This window comes from Rhinolophus ferrumequinum, chromosome 20 (genome assembly GCF_004115265.2).
Source record: "Rhinolophus ferrumequinum isolate MPI-CBG mRhiFer1 chromosome 20, mRhiFer1_v1.p, whole genome shotgun sequence".
Taxonomy (NCBI): domain Eukaryota; kingdom Metazoa; phylum Chordata; class Mammalia; order Chiroptera; family Rhinolophidae; genus Rhinolophus; species Rhinolophus ferrumequinum.
The window spans coordinates 10,257,730-10,282,595 of NC_046303.1; the positions used below are offsets into that span (position 1 = coordinate 10,257,730).

Here is a 24,866-nt window from a genome sequence, read left to right on the forward strand (position 1 = left end):
AATGGGCTGTCTTTTGACATATGCATATCTGGGAGTGACTTTTATTTTCTTCTTCCTAAGTTCAGTATATTTTACAATTTCTTTATATATTAATAGAATTTGGGAGTGGAGAGCTTTCAGATTGAGAAAAAAATATAACCTTCTGATTCAATAACTCCACTCCTATCTTCTGTCCCAAAGAAATAATGAAATGTGCACAAAGATCATGTTCATCAAAGATGTTCATTCCAGCAAACAAAACTTAATCTTACTAGCTTTATAATAACACACTGCATCCATGCATCAAAACTTACTTAGTCATTCTCCTCTATTTCTTATTTAGGTCATTTCTAAATTTTCTATATGAGAAATACACATATGTATATACAAAAGGAAGAAAGGGAGGGCAGAAAGAGGGAAGAAATAAATAAATATATGGCAACTTGATGTGACGTTCCCATATTTTGGAACATTTCCTAATATACATTCCCATACATGGAAGTCACTTTTCAGCACCCAAGAACATTTTCATGGTCCTTAATAGCCCACCTGCCTTACAAGAGTGTTGTATCATTTTACATGGCTACGCGCAATGTAGCATGTACGGACTACGGTCACCCCTCTAGCACTAGGTTTTATCCCATGGCGATTTTTTAAACAGTTTTATTGACATATAATTTATATACCACCTCTTTAAAGTCCAACTCAACAATTTTTAGTGTCTTTACAGAGCTCTGCAACCATCACTGCAATCTAATTTTAGAACATTCCATCGTCCCAAACAGAAATCCATGGGCGTTAACTGACCATTCCCCCTACCAACCCCTCCATCTGGCTAATTTTTACCAATTTGCCACTCCACTGGTTTTTCATGTTTTCTTGTCGATTCCACAATGATATTACATAAGTGTTTCAAACCCATGAAATGGAAAAATTCCTTCTGCTACTCAGATATTTCTGTTTCAAACTGAAATATTCTGCACAACCATAGGAAAGTAAAACATGTCGGAATATCCTCTTGTTTTTTCAAAAAGTGCTTTTGAAATGTAAGGCCTAATTTAAGAACTAAGAGAAGGTATCGTATAAGTAAAAAAGTTATCTGTTCTTTTCGAAACTAGTAGCAACTCTCATTACTTTGAAGTCCATTATTAAATCCAGCAAAAATGTCACACAAAAATCAAAGAATTTATTCTTATTTATTTGAAACTTCATTTTAACTGGGTTAACTTGACCTGATAATAAAATTAAAAGTATAGTGGAATCTATAAAAGATAACATTTGACACGTGATCTAAAGGACTATCTTGATGCTACAAAAAAAAAACAACACTTTATTTTCATTTTGCCAAAGCACTTTTTCCTCACATCCAAATTTTTTGGACTCCAGATGTATGGAATTTAGCAATTTGCCTTTTGGGGATTTCTCATGGAAAAGAATTGAAAATAGTTAATTACACAAGCCCTCGGTCCCCCAAACATGTCAGACTTTTTTTTAAAGAACAGTGAAAATCAGTTCTAAGAGCTGAGACTGGCAGGGGACACTTCACTGACAGAAGTTAGCCTCATCAAATTTTCGCTTTTTCTCTCCTCTCTTCACCTCAATCTAGACATCTCCAATATTTGTCAAATAACCCAAACATTCCTGTTACAAACTCAAGTTAAGCATTATGCAATCGAGCCAAGAGTTTTGTATCCTATCACTTCGATCACGTAAAGTGTTTCTTTGCACATCACCACCCAAAAATATTCCTGACTGCTCACGGATATGCTCAAATTCATCTATCCCTTGCCTTTACCTCTATGTATGAAAAAAACTGAGTTCAGATGAATGAAAGATACTTCCAAAATAAAGTTGTTGTTTTTTAATGTCACTAACAAAAAGTGTAACATAGGTAGCCTACTTTTTAATACAATGGTTAAACACTAAACTCATAAAAACATGAGCCAAAAATGAGTTCAAGTATTATAAGATCCCTAGTTACATGTTCTGCAGGTTACACCTGCACATACACAGACACAAAATCACATAGGTGTGTGTCACCACCTGGCTTTCTGTCCTCAATTTAGCATAACCCTGTCATGGGGGAGTGAAAGGACTTGAGTTCTTAATAAAAACCCTCCCATGCCAACTACAACAGTGTACACAAGCGAGCACCAAACCCCATAACTCCGGGGGTTCAGGGACTGGGGTGTGTGCACTGTGGGTCACCCCTTGCTAATTGGAAAAGGACACCCCGAAGGTGGGAGGAACCCAGCCTCACGGAACTAGTGCTTGATAAAGGTGATGCCTTTTGACATTTCCAAGCCAGGGCACATGGCCTGACAAGAAGGGTCAGGTCAGCACTTCAGCAGCCACTGGCCCCTGGTCCATGTGCCCTTGTGCAGAAAAACCTGCAAAAGGCTGTGCGGTGGCCCTGGGGGTGAGTGAGGAGCAGAGAGGGGTCTGCAGCTCCACCCTGATTACAGCAGACAGGGCAGGGACCCCCGTCAATGAACTCATCCCCTTCTTCTACTGAGAGAGGCAGGCACACACCTCATCCACGAAAAAGCTCAATTTCGCTCAGCTCGTGTATAAAAGACAAAATTTGAAGAAAAAGGAGTTTTAGAAATATCTCTGTAGACCATATAAATGTGCTGGTTATATGAAAAATCAAACACGTTCAGCGTTTAAAGTTTTCCTTTTTTATTATTTTGCTTGGGTATTTCAATATAAAAATTTCGGTAAAATACGTTTAACTCTCTGAGATTCATACCACATAATCCTCCATTTTTATATGGCCAAATACAGTAAATCCTCACTTAACGCCATAGATTCTTTGACTTTAAGCTAAACCCCATAAAATGAAACCAATTTTACCATAAGCTAACTGATATAAAGAGTTAAGTTTCTACAGCATCTCATCAACATTATAATGAAACAACAATGAACTAAATGAGGTTATTTAAGGACCTGCTATGTTCTAACTCTGGTACTTGCAACAACACACTCATGATTAAAAGCAAATTACCTTTTACACCACCAAATGATCCATAAGTCATATTGAAAGCTGTTCTCTGAAGATGATGTTCATACATCAGTTTGATCTGATATTGGTTCCCATGTTCCACATTACCCAAGGTTCCTAAGGAGAAAAAAACAACAGGATTGCTTTGTATTTGTTTACATTTAAAAATATTAATTCTTCTCATCCTCTACACCAACTCTAAGTAATTCCATTTCAGTGAAATTTAAAATGACAAAGCACTAAAACATTATGTATTATGAACAATTCTGATGACACAGAATGTCAGCACAGTTAAAACAATTTAGTCTCAGCTAGATTACACCATGAGATGAAATACGACCCTGGGTGACAATTTATTATCTATTTCCATTATGTCTGAGTAAAGTGTAATCATTTAAATAACAAAAAAACCCTCCAATTGCAGTTCAGAAATAAATGAGGTTGAGTTCCTTGCACTTATAAACAATAATACAGCAAAGACATGACTCAATGTGTCTAAGAAAAAAATGCCCCACACTTCCAGAAAACTCAATTTTCTGTCTCAACTCTCAAAATACTCAAGCCCTAATGCATTATATTCTAATTTAATGGAGAGATCTTCTAAAGCTTCCCTCAGCAAGTATACAGTACTTAAGCTCACACATCTGTAACCAGTTATTCGGAACCTGAAGCCCATCAGAAAAGAATCTGAGATGCCATATGATGCTTTTTCTGTACCCGACTATGATAAGATGGGGTAACTTTATGTCAGCAAGACCCTGCTGTTTCTCTATATTTAGCAAGCTTTTGATGATAGATCACCCACCAAAAAGAAGTCAGCACAGTAGCCACTGACTATAAAGGGGTGTTTGGTGTCTCCAGGGGATCTCCTCTAGTTTACCTCAACCTTTTTTCAGAAGCACACAGCATATAAAAGAAAACAAAAAATATATGAGAGAGGAGGGCAGTAGGGGTAAGGATGTCAAGTTCAGCTAACACTTTCATCTGCTGACACCAGTGGTTTTACTTAAACTAGAAAATGTTTATGCTTCCCCTGTTACAGTAAACGCTAGGTAAAAGTTCAATCTGGAGCCTCAAGAAACATTTTCAAGAGAACCAAAACATTAACTTTCCTGCTTCTCAATTTAAGCCATGCCAGGAAAAATATACAAATTGCCAGACTACGAATATTCTAAGACGCTGAAGAAATGAGAGACATAGAAGGGAAAAGAGGTGGGGTATAAGGAAATGGAGTTTAGAGAACTCCTCCTCCCCAGAGAATACAAAGCTTATAAATGAATACAAAGAATAAAAGAGTGATAAAATCACCATTCCTGTGACAAATCACTTCCATTTTCAACACTAATTTGAAGGAGGATACCCACGTCTCATAAACAAGTTGTGAGCGAACACGCCAGTTTCTTCCCATAGGCTTTTTTGGTACATACATTCATCCCTTGCCTAGGCCCTAGGCTGGAGTGGAGCTCGAGAGGCCTGTGTCTTTCTGAGCCAATACTGTGTTTCCCCAAAAATAAGACCTAGCTGGACCATCAGCTCTAATGTGTCTTTTGGAGCAAAAATTAATATAAGATCTGGTCTTATTTTTGAGGAAACACGGTATATAGGGACTTTCATGTGGAGAGTGGCAAAGGGAGTGATGGTAACAGAGAAGGAAAAGAAGGAAGAAAACAACACGTAGACAGTAAGAATGAGCCAACTGCCTCACCACTATCCAGAAGTTAACTCACTTATTCATCCCACAAGGATGCCTACCATATACTATATGCCAGGTTGCCTATATGCCAAGCCACCTGAAGAATCTAACAGCTCTCCATCCCAGAAAGAGGCTGCCTAAGAATATCCAGCTCAGTGACAATAAATACAAATCATCATTCAAATTAAAAGCAAAAGACAAAAGAAAGCCCAAATCAAGAGAATGTGTGTGAAATATCTAAATCCTAGAAGCTATCACTTACGGCAAACTCCAAAGGAGAGTATCTTTTGAATAAGGAATAGGGCCCCCGGACTCTCAGCTCTACTGTACCCATAATTGATATCCAATATTGATATCCCAAAATTGATATCCATAAAAATTACTCAACTTGAACTAAAACTTATCTAATAACTAAACAAAAACTTTAAAGTTACCTTTTATATTTAATAAGGGCCAAAATGCTGAAACCAAACTACATTTAACAATCCTACTTGGACCCATAGAGCAGTGTCAGAGAATGAAACCTAATCAAGCCTCAAATAAGTGCCTTAAGGTCTGGTTGAGTAAAGACAACCAAAAGTCAAGAAACTGAAACTGTAAAGAGAGGACATTTGAGGTTCACCAAAGAAAACGTACTTTAAACCACTATGACGCAGCATCTAATGAGTTTTGTTGTGTCTATTGGACATTTCTTAAGACTCAATACCCAGAATTGGCCTCTAGTAGTCATAAGCAACACTGGACACAATTCCTGGGAAGAAGGAAATAACAAGGAACCCTCTGCTGGAAATTTCAGAGGGAAAAATAGCAGGCCAAGAAAATATAATAGCCCAAGTATCTGGAAGAACAGATGAAAATGGAAAAATGCTAACCAAGATAAGAAGAACTTCAACCTAAAGTTTTGTGTTCTCTGCCAAGTCAACGTTAGAGAGTATCTTTTATTTTGTAATATTAAGAAGCCCAGTGTTTCATACAAATTCTACATGAGAAAAAAATGTTTCTTACCTGAGACAGAGTAGACACAAAGTTTTCTAGAATGCAACACAGCCAAATGAAGCATTTCAGTACCTCTGAAAAATGGGGAAAGTTTTAAAATTTAAATATTAGTTTCAGATGTAACCAAAAAAAAAAATGTAGAATAGTTTTTAAAAGAGATTGTAACCACAGCCTAGCATGAGTAAATGAAACAATTCACTAGATCATATTCTAAACTCAAAAATAAAGGTAACAACAAACAGCAAGTTTGACAATCCCAGAGGCTCAAGGACACTGACTCAAGGAGCTGCCTTCAGATTGAAGCCCAGGGAACCTTCCAGAAAGAGTCACCTCAAGCTCTGCCACAATAAAGAGATCCAAGTCAGGTCCTGACTCTGTTAATTCACCTGTGACCTTAAGCAAGTCACTTAATCTCTCTGAGCCTGGTTCCTCTTTTGGAAAATAAGAGGTTCACTTAAATGAAATAAAATCATATGAACGCTTTGTAAAGTATAAAGCACCACGGAACGCTAACCATTATTAAATGATACTGATGATTTTATATGGCACTTATCACAGCTGTGAAATTTTATTACAGGTATTGAAAATATTTCAGTTTGCACGAAATCTCAAATAGATATAAACAGCCACTGTCGCCACTTCACTTCCCAGCCCCTATCAAGTGATTTCCAGAGACAAGGCGCCGTCTAGAAATCCTAAATTCAAAGTCTTCAAGGGCCAAGACAGTGGATATGAATGAGGAAAAGGTGTAAATGGCTGTGATCAACTGGAAACTGGGGCCAGACTAAAGGAGGCGACTACTATTCAGTTCTGGGCTTGTGGCCAAATTGCCACTTTTTTTTTTCCCCCAAGAAAAGCCAGAATGAAGGGATTTTATGTGAAATCTCCTGCTTCTCAAATGTTGGCAACTCTTTACAATTTAAAACACATCTGCAAGCAGGTCTCCAGTGTGTGACCTCTGTTCTACAGACTCTGTTCTAAACTAGAAGGACTGTAATGGAAACCTGAAGACCTGGGTTAGGGTCCTGACTTTGCACCTGGATGTTTGTCTGATGGTTTAATCTTTCAGAGTATTAGTCTCTCGCTTACAAAATTAGAATTATATGAGATATTACCTGAAAAATATTGTTATGATGAATATATAAATACTCACCACTCACTCTACTACAGGAAAATACAAATATGCACAACTATCACATAATCAATATTACCTTTAAAAAATTGTATTATGTGTCCTGAACACTCAGAACAATTTTTCCAAGGAAAAAGAACAGATGCCATGGAAAGACAGTGAAGTGTGGAGTCAGGCAGACCTGGGTCTGAATCCTGACTGTGTGACCATCTAAAGCTCTGAGCTCCAGCCAGTTTTCCATATCTCTAAATGCAGATCACATCGTATAGATAAGTACTAGTAAATACTAGCACAGTATCCACTCACTAATGCTAACCGCCCTTCCAACAAGTGACCTCGGAGACAAAGGCCACACTTAGGACTACTGTACAGAATGATTGTGACAGCATTTCACTTTTGAAAAAAACAAAAAGGTAAAAATGCTTTCTAGAGGCAAGGATCCTTCTGTCTCCTCACTTTATAAATCCATTGTGTCTAATACGTGCTGAGTACATAGTGGGCACCCTGACATCAGCAGCTTTTAGATGGAGCAGATATTTACCAACCATGTCTCTCACTAGCCCCACCCCATCTAGCCTGTCATAGTGCATCAAAGGCCCATTTTGTGCCCTGGCCTACAGCACCCATGAAGCAGCTGCCCGTCAGAATGACACATATCACAAAAAGAAAGCTAATGGTCAGGAGTGGTTGTTCAGGTTTTTCTAGCAGGAGTCAGGGCCCTGAATAAATGGAAGCTGAGATGAATAACTTATGATGAGTGAACCAAAACCCAGAGCTCAAGGGCACTTCCAGACTTAAGTCAAAAGGGGGTTCAAAAAGAAGAGGTGGGGGGAAAACAAGACCACCTCTGCCTACATAACTTTTCACAACGGATACTCTTATAAATGATTAAGAAACACAAGCTTATATAGAAAGGATGAAACACTGCCATTCGAGACAACCTGAATGGATCTTGAGAGTACGAAGTGTGATCAAAAAATACAATAAGTGTTTAAATTTAAAAACTATATTACAATAAAAGACACATTGCTATTAATCCATCTTAAAATACTCCCCCCCCCTCGCTTCAAACACACTTATCCCCTTGTTCTTGCCACTTTCTGAAGCAGTTCTGGAAGTCCTCTTTCGTGAGTGTCTTTACTTCACCCTCCATCATGACAACACTCCCTGTCACACATGGCTGCTGATACACAGCAAAAACATTACGGTGTGTCCTCATCCACCTTAGTCACTGGATCTGGCACCATGTGACTTCTGGCTCTTCCTCAAACTGAAAATGATTCAGGACATCGAGGCAGCCATGACAGAGCAACTAACAACACTCACAAAAGAGGACTTCCAGAACTGCTTCAAAGTGGCAAGAACAAGGGGATAAGTGTGTTTGAAACGAAGGGGAGTATTTTGAGGGGGATTAATGGCAATGTGTCTTTTACTGTAATAATTTTTTTAATTAAAGTTTATTGGGGTGACAATTGTTAGTAAATTTACATAGGTTTCAGGTGTACAATTCTGTACTACATCATCTACATATATCACATTGTGTGTTCACCACCCAGTCAGTTCTCTTTCCATCACCATATATTTGATCCCCTTTATCCTCATCTACCACTCCCCTCCCTCCTTACTGTAATACTTTTTTTTTATTTAAATAATCACTGTATTTGTTTATCACACCTCGTATCATGCTAAGCAAAGTAAATCAGATGGAAAAGGACAAGAACCATACGATTTCACTCATATGTGGGATATAAAATAGACAGCAACAAATGAACAAACAAACTCACAGACACAGACAACAGTATGGTGGCTACCAGAGGGGGAAGCGAATGGGGGAGGTGAAGAGGGTAAAGGGGGTCAAATACATGGTGATGGAGGGAGACTACACTTTGCGTGGTAAGTACACAATGCAACATATAGATGATGTATTATGGAATTGTACACTTGAAACCTATATAATATTATTAACCAATGTCACCCCAATAAATTTAATTTAAAAAAAAAAGAAATACAGCTTAATTTTAAGAAAATTCACCTGTTAAAATAAGATAAAATCAGCAATATCATCAGTAAATAAAAAGCAAATATATTAAACAAAATACACACTAATAAACAGTTTTCTAAAATAAATTAGTTTTAAAAGTGTAAAGTCACACACTGGGATTTATAGATGATGTAATGCAGAATTGTACACCTGAAATCTATGTAATTTTACTAACAATTGTCACCCCAATAAATTAAAAAAAAAAAGTGTAAAGTAATTTGAAACAAAGTTCTTGTAAGGGGAAGACTTACTTTATGGGTTGAGCTGGCTTCTTTTAAGAAACTAAGGACTTTCTACCACAAATAAGTAATTCATTTTAAAGCTTCAAATTTATATTGCAAATAGCATGACTGCCACTTTGTCTAATTATTTAAAGAGACATTTATGTAACCTGGGCATTGGGTTTTTAAGTAAGTGAATACTTTCCATTTCTTTATTTGGTTATTTTCAAAAGCTTATCTCTTTTCCTTTAAGCTTCTAATCCATCAGGCATCTCAGGTCTGTTACTATTTTTTTTTAAAGTCCTAAATGATTCTATCTTAAAAGTACAGGTTTCCATATTTTTTTAAAATGTCAGGGCCAGCCTGGTGGCTCAGGCAGTTGAAGCTTCGTGCCCCTAACTCCGAAGGCTGCCGGTTCGATTCCCACATGGGCCAGTGGGCTCTCAACCACAAGGTCGCCAGTTGGATTCCTCGAGTCCCGCAAGGGATGGTGGGTTCCGCCCCCTGCAACTAAACTTGAACACGGCACCTTGAGCTGAGCTGCCGCTGAGCTCCCGAATGGCTCGGTTGGTTGGAGTGCGTCCTCTCAACCACAAGGTTGCCGGTTCAATTCCCGCAGTGGATGGTAAGCTGTGCCCCCTGCAACTAACAACAGCAACCAGACCTGAAGCTGAGCTGCGCCCTCCACAACTAAGACTGAAAGGACAACTTGAAGCTGAACGGCACCCTCCACAACTAAGATTGAAAGGACAACAACTTGTCTTGAAAAAAGTCCTGCAAGTACACACTGTTCTCCAATAAAGTCCTGTTCCCCTTCCCCAATAAAATCTTTAAGAAAAAAAAAGTCTAGTACATGAGGAACACCTAGGTGACAATATCCTGAAAATATACTGAATTCATGAATATTCTTTTTTTCCTTGAAGAATCTAAAAAAGTGATATAGCAGGGGATAAATACACGCCAAGTATGATAAAATATAAGAATGTGTGGGCTGTACTTACGAAACAAACTTTCCAACTTCCACTTGCAGTATTGGATCTCGTAGATGCATTTCTAGAAGCAAATCTTCAGCTTGAGCTCCATCTCCTGTTTTCACAGGATGGGGATTAAAGATTCTTAGGTAACCCATAAAGCTACCCACAATTATTTTATCTGTAGAGAGAATTAAAAAAAAAAAAAGATATAGGAAGAAGCAAACATTAGTGACAAAATTTCTTTGGAAATAAACTTTCTAATGTCTAAAAGAGAAATCTAAAACTTAAAAGAATTGAATCTAGCTTCATATACAAAACCCGATCTGCCATCAGAAGATGCAATTAAAGTGAACTTACTTTAATACCATATATCTTTTCAAAAATAGGTTTACATTTACCAATATTCAAATGTACTAACATATTACATTCTTCCCTAAGCCTTGATTTGGTATCAGTAGTCATAATTTAACTCAGTCAAAAACAAGCCCTTTTATCAAAGGACTAGTATAAGGTAAACTGCTTTAATCAGATTGTCAACTCTCAAGCTGGTTGTGGCTGCCGAAAACACTGTATTAAAAAGGATTCTGAGGCTTCCCTAGTTAGATCTGATGAACTCTGTCTAGTCCTGGGTACAAAAGGAGGAAACGGTAGGTGTTAAGGGTTTAGTGTGTCCCCCCGACAGATACGTCAAAGTCCTAACCCCCAGTACCTGTGACTTTATTTGGAAATAGGGCCTTTGCAGATGTGATCAAGATAAGATGAGGTCGCAGTCAAGTAGGTGTATGACAGGACTCTATCTGTATCCTGATAAGAAGAGGAAACTGGGACAAAGGGAGCAGAATGCCACGCGATACAGAGACGTACAAGGAGATGATCATGTGACAACAGAGGCAGAGATTGCAATGACACATCCACAAGCCAAGGAGTGGCTGGTACTACCAGGAGCTGGAAGAGGCAAAGAAGAATCCTGGAGGCTTCACAGGGAGTCTGCTCTGCCAACACAGACATAGGGCTAGTCAAAATGGGGGAAAAAAATAGTAGCAATTACACTGCCTGGTGAACAGAAGGCAGCCCCCAACACGACTTCTTTATGTCACTATACAATTTTTCCTACTCTTTCATCTTAATTTTTTAAATTTTTCCTTCTCTTCTTTTCCTCACTGATATATACATATGTTGTGAACATGGATTGTACGTACCACTTCATTTAGAGGCAGGAGATTGGAACGTGGTTATGAATGAATGACAAGAGAAAGGGATATGACCCAGAGACCCCGGTCTTGACCAGCCAGCACTCCCTGAAAGTGCCTCTGAGGCAGCAAGCAGGTGCCATGGCACTCTCCCCCTGCAGCCAGGTGAGACCACATATGTGCAGTTGCCCCATGTGAGGTATAAATGCTGAGTAGCTAAAAGATCGACGTAGGAGCTCCTTTTCAGTCAGCCTAATGTGTTTTCTACTCGGATTCTTGTAAGGCACTCTCCCTCCAGGCCACAGCTTGGCATGTAATCTCAGCTGGACCAGGCAGACTCTCTCAACTGCACTCTCACCATCTCTCTCAAGAGTCTGAATCTTGAATTGAGAAGAGCAGGAAAGTAGGTACCACTTTAAATGCATGGTGTCTAAATTCAACTGGGAGCTCATGATTAGGGAGGAATCCTTCTTCCGTGTATCAAGTCAGCTTCACCTAAAACAATTTCAAGATGCCTAATACCATCCTTTCACTCTCTGATCACCTCAAAGAAAGCAAAGGTCAACGGGCATTACTGCATCAACTTCCCAACCTGACCTGCAAATTTCACTTCATCTGTACCCATTCTTACCTTCTTGCCTTCTGTCACACTGAAAAAAGTTCTCATGTCTAAGGTAACCCTTCTATTGATACCTGCGCACCTGATCCCATCTCTGACTATCTTCTCTGGGTCCCTTCTCTATCAGTTATATCCTCTATGCTACACATTGAATTTTTCCCACTTCTCTTGATCCTACACTGTCCTCAGTCATCCCCTTCACAGTGAAATTTCTTTAAAGGGCTATGAACACTCAGTCTTCCCCACCTCCCACTCCTTCACGCAATGAAAATCTAGATTTCATCAGCATTGTGCCCACTCATCCACCCTTCACCGAAGACACTGATGAACCACTTGCTGCTAAGCACCATGGAAACTTTTCAGTCTTCATGTCACTAAATCTCACCTCCCAGGTACCAGTCCAACTGGTCCTCCTGCCTGTCTGCCTGCTTGTCTCTGAATCTACGAGGTGTGACCAAAAAATGTGTGTTCAAATTTAAAAAAAACTATTAAAGTAAAAGACACATTGTCATTAATCCCTCTCAAAATACTCCCCCTCACTTCGAACACAATTATCCCATCATTCTTGACACTTTCTGAAGCAGTTCTGGAAGTCCTCTTTTATGAATGTCTTTAGTTGTGTTGTCATGGCTGCCTGGATGTCCTGAAACGATTCAAAACGTTCACCTTTCATGGTTGCTTTGACTTTGGGGAAGAGCCAGAAGTCACACGGTGCCAGATCCAGTGAATAAGGTGGATGAGGACACACTGTAATACTTTTATGTGACAGAAATTGCCGTACCAGAAATGATATGTGACAGGGAGCGCTGTCATGATAGAGGATGAAATAAAGACACTCACAAAAGAGGATTTCCAGAACTGCTTCAGAAAGTGGCAAGAACGGTGGGATAAGTGTGTTTGAAGCGAGGGGAAGTATTTTGAGGGAGATTAACAGCAATGTGTCTTTTATTGTAATAACTTTTTTAAAAACATTCACCGTATCTTTTGCTCATACCTTGTATTGCTGACTACCCTTCCCAACCCCCCCCTTTAATGCTCATGTTTTCCAGGTTATGGTCAAAAGGTTCCTTCCGTCTTACTGCAGCTTCTCTACATTTTCACCCATTTTAAGGGCCTCAAATACAACCAGCATGCTGCTCACTCCCAAATCCCTACCTCTATTCTGCCTACCAGACACTTCTGTCTCAAACAGAGCATGTCCCAAACTGCTCTCATTAACCCTTCACTCCATGAGATCAACAGTAAAAACTCTTCAACTTAAGTGTGCCATCATTCAGCTCTGGAGCTTGAAAAATGCAAATCCCCAAACCCCCATTCAATCCACCTAACCCCCAGAGAATATACTCTTATAGGATCTTGTACATCTAGGATAGGAAATCTTCCCATATAATAATCACCACAGAATATTATGATGCAAGGTGGTCCAGGCTTTGAGAAATAATGACCAGTGTTTTGTTTCTATGTGGGACACACACACAGGACGCTTTTTGTATAGCATGCTTGGGAAAATAGAGGAAACTGCTCACAGCTGGTCATGAATGGGGGCGGGGTGCAACATTTCAGCATATTGGTACCCCACAGGTGGCACCCCAGTGAGGAGCTCTAATAGAAATGATGAGTGAACAGTATGGTATTCAGACCATCAGTAAGTACAGTTTCCAACCAAGCTGAGCTTTAGACAGCTTGAGCAGAAGTGGGCTTGAAATTGTTCTGTCTGGTAGGTATTTTCGTGGCATGACTTTTTTTTTAAGATTTTTATTAAAATATAGCTAACATACAATATTATATTAGTTTCTTATGTTCCCGAATAAAAGGAGAATCAAGTTTTAACAAACAAGTGGAGGCAGAGTTGACAATCTTTGAGGAGCTTCCCAGGACAGTCTTAGAATAGAAGGCTTCCCCATGTCCTAGCAATGGGAAGGCAGGGCCCAGGTTTGCCTTTGAAACAAGTTAGCAGGTGCTCAGTACACTGCAGCCTCCCACTGTTCCTTGCCAATAGAATTTTCTCCTTTCACCTTGTCCCCCAGATTCTGTTGTTTTCTTTATAAGCAAGAAAAACAGAATAAAGAAAAATGTAAGGGGACAATACTTATATACACTGAACAAAGGAATGATTCTACTGTAATAAGCATTCTTTTTAAGAGACCAATGACTATCTGGATTACCAAAACAAAACAAAAAAAAGCTCATGACTATAAATCATACACAAATTCAAATTAAATACAAATTAAAACCAAATACAAATTTCAAATAGCAGTGATACAGAACTAAAATATTCTAAAGACCACTTTTAAAAATGTGAAGATGCAAAGAGGAGCAAATAATACAAGAATAAGATAAAATGTTCATTCTAGTATCATAACATGAAAATGAAAGCAATGATTTAACAATTGTTTTCTACCAACCAATAGAGCTAGTGTAATTTCTCCATTCTGATATGACTGGCTTTCAGATTCAATTTAAAAAGAATGTAATTTTTTTTTCAAATAATTTCTAAAAAAAAAAAATTTTTTTCAAAATTCAAAATAACGGGAGGGGGCCAAAAAAATACATACACATGATTTGTATTCATCTTTTGTTTTTGGTATATATTGAGTATTACAATTTTAATACAGCTTTTTCCTTTCTTAAAATATGTATCCTTTTTTTTGGTGCCCTCTGTATTTTTCTAGCTTTACGCTAATTTTGCAACAAATTAAATGATGCCTTATGATATTTTTCTGAGTTCCATCAAATAAAATGACAGAATCAAAATAAACTGGAAAAACACAAACAACTAAACAAAAGTAAGAATTGTATTTATCAGTGTGCGACCTCAATATCAGGAAAAGTACCTTCAAAATTAGGGCAAAATTATGACAGTTCACTTAAGTTCTATAACGTACACATTTAAAAAGAACATCGTTTTGATTTCATCTCTGTAAAGATTTGCTTCAAGATGCATGGGCATGTTACTTACCTCGTCCACTTCCTGTATTGTCAACATCAGCCAAACACAAACAGCCTTGATCAAATTCTTCTTTTTCTCCCAGAACAGTAGACCACCAATCACGGGCTTTAAATAAAGACATTTTTGTTCACTCTAAAAAGAAAACATGTATTTATAATAAAAATCCACTTCGCACCATGAATTGTGAATTAAGCATCTCTTAAGGCATAGCAAATTAAACATGGAAAACTTTGAGAAAAACATTTCTGTTTTTAACTTTAATTTATTTTTTTATTTTGTCGGTGTATGTGAAACTACAAACCCAAATTAGTGGAAGCATTAATCAGAGATTTTGCAACGCCATTGGAAAGTCAGGCTAAGAAATTACACATTTATATTGGGCTAATTCTCTCTTCTGGGACAGTTAGTAGACAACTCCACAAAGTTACAAACATAATTCTTTGGAGGACCAAGATTCAAATTCTACCAGCACTAGTTAGCACATAATTCCTTAGCAAAATACATAATTTCCCTTCAGTTTGGTCATTGGGAGACTGTAGCATCTCCTGTCACAATGAGTTGCTGAGAAGAGCAAATGAGATAAAATGCATCAAATATCTGACACCGGAACACATGAAAACAGAGAATGGCTGGTCTTGATATCAGCTGGGAACATATGTATCCAGTGACTCGAATTTTTTGCCACTCTGCACCTGATTATGAATGACTCCAAAAGCACCTTAAGTATGGATTTGGGGTTTACAAACAAATTTTAGTGAGTGGACAAACCCACAAACGTGGAATCTGCAAATAATGAGGATCAACTGTACTTTTAAAAAATGTAGATCCTTCTGCTTCTTAAATTAGGCCTTCCACTTAGGCTAATCACAGAAACCATGACCACTTGCCTAAAGTTGGCCGAAAAATTAGCTGAGAATCATGTGGTGGTGAAAAGTGCAGACTCTAGAAGCAGTCAAGTTGAGTCTGCTCCACTAACCAGGCAACCAGGGGCAGGCTACTCAAAATTACTGAACTGCTCTATACTTGAGCTTCCTCATCTATAAAACCAAGCTCAGAATGGTGTTGTGAGGATTAAAGAACAACCAGTGGAATGGGAGAAAAAGCTTTGCAAATCATGTATCTGAAAAAGGGTTAATACACAGAATATATAAAGAGCTCATACAACTCCAAAAAAATTTTAATGGGCAAAGGACTTGAATAGACATTTCTCCAAAGGAGATACACAAACGGCCAATAGGCCCATGAAGAAATGTTCAACATCTAATCATTAGGGGAATGCAAATCAAAACCACACTGAGATACCAACCCATTAGGATGGCTACTACAAAAAAAAAAAAAAAAAAAGCAGAACATAACAAGTGTTGGCAAGGATGTGGAGCAACTGGAACACTTGTGCACTGCTGGTGAGAATGTATGGTGCAGCCACTATGGACACAGTGGTTCCTCAAAAAATTAAAAATAGAAACGACCATATGATCCTACATTTCCACTTCTGGGTATATACCCAAAAGAACTGAAAGCAACTTCTCAAAGAGGTATGTGTACACCCAAGTTCACAGCAGCATTATTCACAATAGCCAAAAGGCCGAATCAAACCAAGTGTCCATCAACAAATCAACAGATAAACCAAATGTGGTATATACGCACAATGGAATATTATTCAGCCTTAAAAAGGAAGAAAACTGACACATGCTACAACATGGATGAACCTTGAGAACATTATGTTAAGTGAAATATGCAAGGACAAATACTGCATGATTCCATTTACATGAGGTACCTAGAGTAGTAAAATTCACCGAGTAGAATGGTAGCTGCCAGGGTTAGGGGGAGAAAGAAATGGGGTGTTTTTGTTTAATAGGTATGGGATTTTAAGTTTTACAAGGGGAAGAATTTTGGAGACTGGCTGCACAAAAATGCGAATGTACTCAACAGCACAAAAATGTGAATGTACTCAACACTACTGAATGGTACACTTAAAAATTGTTAAGATGGCAAATTTTATATTATGTATATTTTACCACAATTAAAAAATAAAACCTTTTAGTTTAAAAAAAGGAATACAGAGGTGTTAGCACAATACTTGGCACATAATAAGTATTCAATAAACATTAGCCATCACTATGGTTTTTATCCTTTTGATTTTTTAAAAAACCTACACTGAAGTAAAAAACCAAAAGTCCTTCCTTCAACGTGTGACTGGTTAAACATTCATACCCAGGAACAAAACTCAGCAAGTTTTAAAACTGAAGTAACAACAACTTGGATGGCTCTCGTGGGCATTATGCTGAGTGAAAACGAAACCAAAAAAAATCCAGTCCCAAAAAGTCACATATTAAATAATTACATTTCTGTAACATTTTGAAAATGACAGAATGAAATTGATGGAGAACAGATCACTGTTGCAGGAGTGGGGAGGGCGGGACTCGAAGAGGCGAGTACAAGAAAAGTTCCCTGGGATGATGGGAAAGTTCTGTCACCTGACTGTGGCAGATGTGTGATGGGATAATTTTAATTTCTTTGAACTATATTCCAAAAAGAAAAATGTACATAATGTAAAACCTGGTGAAATCGAAATAAGATCTATAGTTTAGGCATAGTATTGTACTGATGTGAATTTAATGGCTTTGATAACTTTTATTACTGGGAAACCACTATCTTAGCAACTTCTATGTGAGTATAAAATTATTTCAAAATGATAAATGTAAAGAAACAAACGTCATGAAAAAAAAAAAAGGAAAGCTCCATCCAAGGCCCTCTTTATGCTTAAAAAAAAAAAAAATTTTTTTTTAAAGATTCAGATAAAAGCAAGGTGTTGATGGAAGTGAAGGAAAAATATATAGCAGATAAACTTCTAATGAGTTTTAATATATGTGGGAGGGTCCCTAAAAAACATTTGCATCACTCGTTATTACTAATACTACCATATAACCATAAAAGTTGCCAGATGACTTCGAATCTGGCAGCAAGTATTCAAAAAATGTAATGAACACTTTTATTACACTTTCATTGGATTTTTTTTATTTGAGAGGGAAGTAACAGTATTTAATAAAGCCACATATTCTCAGTACGTACTCCAGATACATTGGAAAATTGTAACATGCCACACTATTGGACCACCAGGATGACGATACGTCATTCTCTTACAGCCCTGAGCAGAATATTACTCAAATTCAGTACCACTTAGTGATTCACTAGAATGACTCACAGCCCTCAACATATAGTCATCATTATGGCTATGATTTATTACAGTGAAAGGATGCGAAGCATATGCAGAAAGGGAAAAGGTGCAGGGGGTGGGAGAGGAAGGAAGTCTAGAGGAAACCAGGCACAAGCTTTCAAGGTAGGACTGGGCTCTGCGGTCAGAGGTCAGGGAGAAAAACTGACCAACTGACTTTCATGCCAGGACAAAGCATAAGGGTCCTGCAGAGCAACACTGCACAAATTCCATTACATCAAAATCCTGCTATGGCTTCCCCCATGTCCCAGGTGGAAGCGCGTACCATTGTGGACAATAATGTATTAAACAATAAGGATTGCATCTTTAAAAAGTTAGCGAACGACAGGAAAACCAACAATTTGAGCTGATGGTTAGTAGTACCCAGTATGTGTTTCCCAAGTGCCTGTCTTCGATTTCAAAGGCAGCAGTAGAGGAAGGCGCACGGCCCACTCCCAAGAAATCAAGAAACCACAGATTCTCATCTGTGGTAAACTGGCATACCATTTATTTCCTTTTCTAAAAATGGGTAAATTTTTTTTTTTATTAAAGTTTATTGGCATGACAATTGTTAGTAAAGTTACATAGATTTCAGGTGTACAATTCTGTATTACATCATCTATAAATCCCATTGTATGTTCACCACCCAGAGTCAGTTCTTCTTCCATCACCATATTTTTGATCCTCTTTACCCTCCCACCCTCATGCCCCCTTAAAAATGGGTGAATTTTAAAATGACAACTTGGGCTGCAGGACAATAGATTTCAAAGGGGAGTTCCTTTCCACTCAGTCTTCAGAGATGGACTTGTCTGAACAAGTGGACAAGTCTGAACAACGGAAGGTTGCCAGATACCTCTGTTTGAATGAAGAACTGACACCTGCCACAACATGGATGAACCTTATACTAAGAGAAAGAAGCCAGTCACAAAAGGCCCCATATTTTAGTATTCCACTTAAATAAAATGTATACAATAGGCAAAACCATGGAGACAGAAAGTAAATTAGTGGTTGCTTAGGTCTGATGGGGATGAGAGGACAGGAGAGTTATAGTTGAAGGGTGAAAGGTTTCGTTACGAGTGATGAAAACATTCCAAAATTGTAGTAAAACGGATGGTTGCATATCTGTGAATATGCAAGAAACACACTGAATTGTACATATTAAAAGTGAGAATTGTATGGTATGTGAATTATATGTCAATAGGATTGTTGTTTTGAAAAGAGTAAAACGGTGTTGGATACATGGGGGAGTTACTTTACTATTCTTTAAGCTTTTTTTTTTATGTTTAAAATTTCCCTTAATAAAAAACAATAAAATAAAGTTTCACCTTTTTTTAAGCAGGCTACTCCCGTATTTTGGCCACATTTGCCACTCTATCCGAAGAACAATAGGTTGGCAAATTAAACTCAGAGGTTAGTAAAATCTACCCTTTCTCCTGGAAGAACATCCCACCCCATTGAGAGAAAAATTAACCGCAAATTAAGACACATAAAATGCTAATTCATGTTCCAAGTTCAGAAAGATACAGGCCTTGACTTTAAAATATTAAGGTACGCAGTGGGTAAGGGAGCTCAGTTACTAGCAGGTTAGGAAAAAGGAAGATAAGGAAAAATAGGGCATTTTTCAATCATGAAACCTGGCTTTTCCATTATAAAAACAAATAAAAAGTATTCCAAAAAGTAAAAAATTTAATATGTTTAAAATGATTTTTATTTGGTTCAGTTAACTGTCTTGAATAGAAATAAGAAACAAGAATTTGTATTTTATTCCCTATTCATTCAATGGTGATTTCCAGCTCCTCAATGATTTTCTGTTTTTAAGTAAATGAAAAACAAAAACCAAAAATCAGGTTTTCAATGGCTATCATCTCCCTTCACTGGAAAGAAAAACAATAGCTAAAATTTACTAATCGTTTCCTATGTCCCAGGTAGTGTCCTAAGTGCTTTGCAAGTATTTTGATCTTCAGAACAGAACTACACGGTAAATCACAGATACTATTATTCAGGTACCCATGAATACAGAGAGGTTAAGAAACCTGCCCAAGTGGTCACGTCACAAGTAAGATGTGGTGGAAATAACACCCAAAACCAGGCCGTCTACTCCACAGCCCTAAACAAGTACAGCCACCCCACAAAGACTAAAAAGCTGTAACTCTGTGAATATTAATTCTAACCCCTGCAAGTTCAATCTGCAGGACAGTATTTTATACATTTAATTAAAATTTTAAAGGATAATTAGAAAACAATAATTTGAAGGTTTTAACAGGTGCATACCTATAAATAGTCACAAAAGATTGATCTCTTATGCCTTATTAGAATAATAAATAGGAGGTAATCTCTTCATCCCCTACGCTCCAGAAATTCTCTTCTGTACTTATCACTTGACACTTTGTTTTCAATACTTAGTTATATATACATGTTATCTTCCACACCAAGTTTACTCAGATTTAGTTTTTATTTACGATATGTATGTTTTAACACCTCATTGGCCTAATCCTACTATGTGGAAGGATGACTAGAAAAACAACTCAGACAATGACAATCCCAAGAATCCTGGTTTAGAAAGCAGATTCCGTAATTAGGAGGCGAAAACTCTGACACTGCTGTTGTTCATATTTGGAGCTTTGCTTTCTCCAGGTCACACTAGTGCTACCTCAAATTTTGCAAAATAGGAATCAGGTCTTCCAGTCCAAGAAAGATGACAGGTGGATGGAGAGTTAGAAGAATGTTGCTTTTGGAGACAATATTATAAGGGCTCAGTGTTGTTGTAATTTGCGATACAAGTCACAAAAGGCATAAAAGAGCACAGGAGATATCAGACTGACCTGGGTTCCCTTTCTGACCCACACTCCGGCAGTGTCACCTTAGACAAGTCCCTCACCTTCTAGTCTCCCAATTGTTCTGGGGGTGGGAGGATAAAATGGCTTAAAACATGTAACTGCTTAGCACAACACCCAACCCATAGAAAGCACTCAATAAATGTCAACAGTAACGTGGAAATAATGATCGTGGTGGTGGAGTGTGTTCTGAGCAAGACAAAAACTACACACTCTTATCTGACCCTCTGGACTGAAGTTCAAATGATTGATGATAATCTTTCATTGAAATGTTGTTAATCAGCAGAGATCTTTTATAACTTCATATGTTCCAATAATTTTTGAGAAATATTTGGAAGTCTTTATTCTGAGGGATAAGACTTGCCACATACATCAAAAGATGCAAAACTGGGCCGGCCCAGTGGCTCAGGCGGTTAGAGCTCCGTGCTCCTAACTCTGAAGGCTGCAGTTCGATTCCCACAAGGTCCAGTGGGCTCTCAACCACAAGGTTGCAGGTTCAACTACTGGAGTCCCTCAAGGGATGGTGAGCTCCACCCCCTGCAACTAGCAAGAGCATCTGGACCTGGAGCTGAGCTACGCCCTCCACAACTAAGACTGAAAAGACAACAACTTGAAGCTGAATGGCACCCTCCACAACTAAGATTGAAAGGACAACAACTTGACTTGGAAAAAAAGGCCTGGAAGTACACACTGTTCCCCAATAAAGTCCTGTTACCCTTCCCCAATTAAAAAAAGTCTTAAAAAAAAAAAAAGATGCAAAACTGTAAAAATTGCTATATACTATTGATATTGGATTTTTTTCCCTGCAATGAATGTTTCCATCTCTAAGTTGTACCATAAACATAAGTGTAGTTTTATTTAAGGACAACAGTTACATTTACTCACACAAAATGAAAAATTCCTTAAATTCCTCATAAATAACTTGTAAATTATCTGCACATTTTTTTAAAGTTTATTTTTTTTAAATTCTTCTAAATAATGGTTCAGTCTATTCACACACACACACACACACACACGCAAAAATTACCAATTACTCTCTTTACATATTTCTACTAAGACAGAAAACCTCTCCCTCTCTGAATGCTGGCAGACTTTAGTTAAGACCCACAGTTTTCCCTCCAGCTTATTCACGTTGTGTGTGGGTGTAATATGGTTTCATTTTTTTAAGTGAAAGTGAGATGGCAAGAAAAACAAAACAAAACTATGAGTTTTTCCAGGAAATTTGAGTCAACTACAGGGCTTGACTGGGGAAGGGAGACGCTGATAAAATCAGTTGGGTTCTTCTAAACTGCTGTGGTCTGCAGTGTAAAAAGAGAGAGGGCAAAGCAATAATCCTATTGCAAGAAGGAATTAGGAGGAATTAGTACATGCATCCTACTTCAGTCACTGGCTGAGAACTGCTTTGACCATTTGCTGACAAGTCCTGGTGACAGGAGGATGCTCGTGCACCACGTGACATTCCTGAATGGAATCTAAAAATTTTTATCACCATTTCGCGAAAATGATCACAGGACCTCACACACATTGTACTCTCTGTTGTGTTTTGTTTTGTTTTCAATACAAACATCCTTCCTAAGAAACCTATCACTCTTTATGTCCCAAAACCGTTACATGTCATCAGAGGATCAATCTTGCCCACAAAATAAAACTCAGAAAAGGAATTCATGTGCCCGGTGTTTAATACCAGATATACTTTCTCACCTGAGGCCAAACCAGGTGGGTCCTGCCCCACCTTTCTTCGAACTCTCTCTCCGCAGATTTCCCTCTAAGAATGTCTTCCAGGGTCCCCGGGACGACGAGAGCAAGAACGGAGGGTGCTGGGAAAAGCAACCCTTAACTTCACTACTCTCTCTCGTTCTCCTGCCCAACTTGTTCCACGTCCTGGGCAAAGAGCCTCACCGGTTAGCACTGCCAGTTCCAGAGTTGGAGCGATCCCCCCAGGAGCTCCTCTGCATCCCTTCTCTGTCACCCCTGGACACAAGCAGGGGAAACAGCATCGATCCCTTGTAAGAGACCAGGCAGACGAGAACAACGGCAAGTCCTGCTGCTCACAAAAAGGAGGAAATGATGAAGGAGGCAGTGAGTGGGATGTAGCAGAAAAAGGACAGCAGCGGCGGAAGGGACACCTCCCGACTCCTGCCTAACTCCAAGCCATCTACGCCCTGTTGTCATAGCACTTTACAACGAACGCTACTGCGCAAGTCAGATGGCTGAGCCCCGAAGCATCCTGGGAGTTGTAGTCCACGGTGGCTGAGGAGGACCGAAGTTGTAGGACTTTCAGGACAGTGCTTGGAATCAGATTTCTGCTGGGCGGAGTGGAATGAAAAACTGCCTGGTCTTCATTAGCAGAGATAATTAATAAAATTATCTTTCCAACCCTTGGACAGTTCCTACGACCCAGAGTTTAATAAAGAACACTCTCCCGCCTCCGCCGCAGGCGCAGCATAAACCCCACTCGCTCCATCCCCGGCCCCGCCCGTCCGCACTCCTGGGCGCCGCTTTCCGCCGGGTGGCTCTCACGCACAAGGGGCGGGGCGTCCGGGCTTTTCAGCCCACTCGTGCTCCCCAGGCCCAAATCCTCCCGGAGCCGCCTTGTATTTTCCGGTCCCGGCGCGCTGTAGACTAGGTCGCCGGAACTGACAGCCTCGGTGGGGGTGGACCGGTAGCGAGTGCCAGTGTCTGCGCCCTGGCGGCGGCGGGGTAGAGGGGCGGGATGCTGGCCCAGTACAGTCACCTTGAAAAGGTAGACACGTGGGGCGGCCCACCAAGATCTTGGAGATGGGGCATTTGAAGAGCTTCCACGTGTTGTTTTTCCTAGAGGAAAAAGTGCTGGTATAGTTATGTGTACATCTCTCCTGATCACATCTGCTAAATATTCTCTTTAGAATATACCTTGGAGTGGATTTCCTGCTATATAGGTATGCAAGTGTTCAACTTTACAATTTAACATAAAAATAACGTCAATTTTCCATCCTTTTCAACTGGTGGCACCAATTCAACACCAACAGGAATCCCCAATTTGGGGTGCGGTAAAGCAGGAAACTTTATTCACTGCAAACAGCTGGATTGTGATATAGCAGGGCTGTGAGAACCCAGCTGTGAAATAGCTCAGTAGAGTTACAGCTCAATTATGAAGCAGTGCAGCTGTGGCACAGAGCTGTCCCTGGGGCAAGGCAGGCGAACAGCTCTGCTCCCTGCTGGGCAGCTCCCATCTGCTCCTGCAAGGGAGAATACAACCCACCTCCCCCCACTTCCCCCCTTCCCCCTTCCCTCCTTCCCCCCTCCCCACCCCCCTGCCATGAGATGACTTACAGAAAGAAGTCCCCAACCCAGGTCCTTGATTAGTCCATCTTCATGCAAATAAGGACTCCAAATCCTCACTGTTTGGTCCAAAAAGTACTGTCCTAGTTCGTCAGAATGGATCTGCTCTGATTGGTCAGGGATTCAGGGATATAGACACACACATCAAATCGAACAGGGAATGTCTTAGTCCTATTGGTTGAAACAGGATTCCATCAACTCCTTTATAAAGGCTGGCTCAGCTGACAAGAACATAGTACAGGCAGGAAGTTCAGTGCAGGAGGTAGGCAGTTCAGGACTGGCATCTCCCTTGAAGCTAAACTTTCCTGAGAAGCTCTTGTTTAGAAACAAGCTCCTAGGCTGTGTTTGTTTTTGTTTTTTGAATTAGATCCCAGTTAGCCACCAAAAGTACTTTGATAGGTGTTTTCTTTCTGAGGGTCCATACAGCTTTGCTTTCAAATTCAGTGTAAGTATAATAACTTGACACTCACCAAACTCGACACTTTTGTTCTTGCTTTTTTCACTGAATTTTAGCTTAGATTTTAAGTTCCTGTTTTCACCACCAATTCACATTACCACTAGAAAATATAATTCTAAATTATCACATTTCTTAAAGAATTTCATGAAAATCATCAATACCATTAATTTGTAATACTTTGATATTATTAAACCGTCACATTGGATGTAAAAAATAAAAATAAATTAGTTGGAGTGCCAGT

The 24,866-nt window shown here is 39.0% G+C and overlaps 1 protein-coding gene across 3 annotated transcripts in view; it reads right to left on the bottom strand.

Annotated features, from left to right (window-relative positions):
* The window catches only part of BBS9 (Bardet-Biedl syndrome 9), a 364,058-nt gene extending 339,782 nt beyond the window's left edge, over nucleotides 1–24,276 (bottom strand). For all 3 annotated transcript variants that reach the window (XM_033088825.1, XM_033088826.1, XM_033088827.1), the window contains exons 1-6: nucleotides 24,160–24,276; nucleotides 22,549–23,661; nucleotides 14,809–14,931; nucleotides 10,068–10,218; nucleotides 5,682–5,746; nucleotides 2,987–3,100 (exon numbers count right to left, since the gene is read on the bottom strand). In XM_033088825.1, coding sequence (XP_032944716.1) covers nucleotides 2,987–3,100; nucleotides 5,682–5,746; nucleotides 10,068–10,218; nucleotides 14,809–14,920 — 442 coding nt within the window. In that variant the 5' untranslated portion in view covers nucleotides 14,921–14,931; nucleotides 22,549–23,661; nucleotides 24,160–24,276. The remainder of the gene's footprint in view (nucleotides 1–2,986; nucleotides 3,101–5,681; nucleotides 5,747–10,067; nucleotides 10,219–14,808; nucleotides 14,932–22,548; nucleotides 23,662–24,159) is intronic.
* Nucleotides 24,277–24,866: the final 590 nt, after the last annotated feature.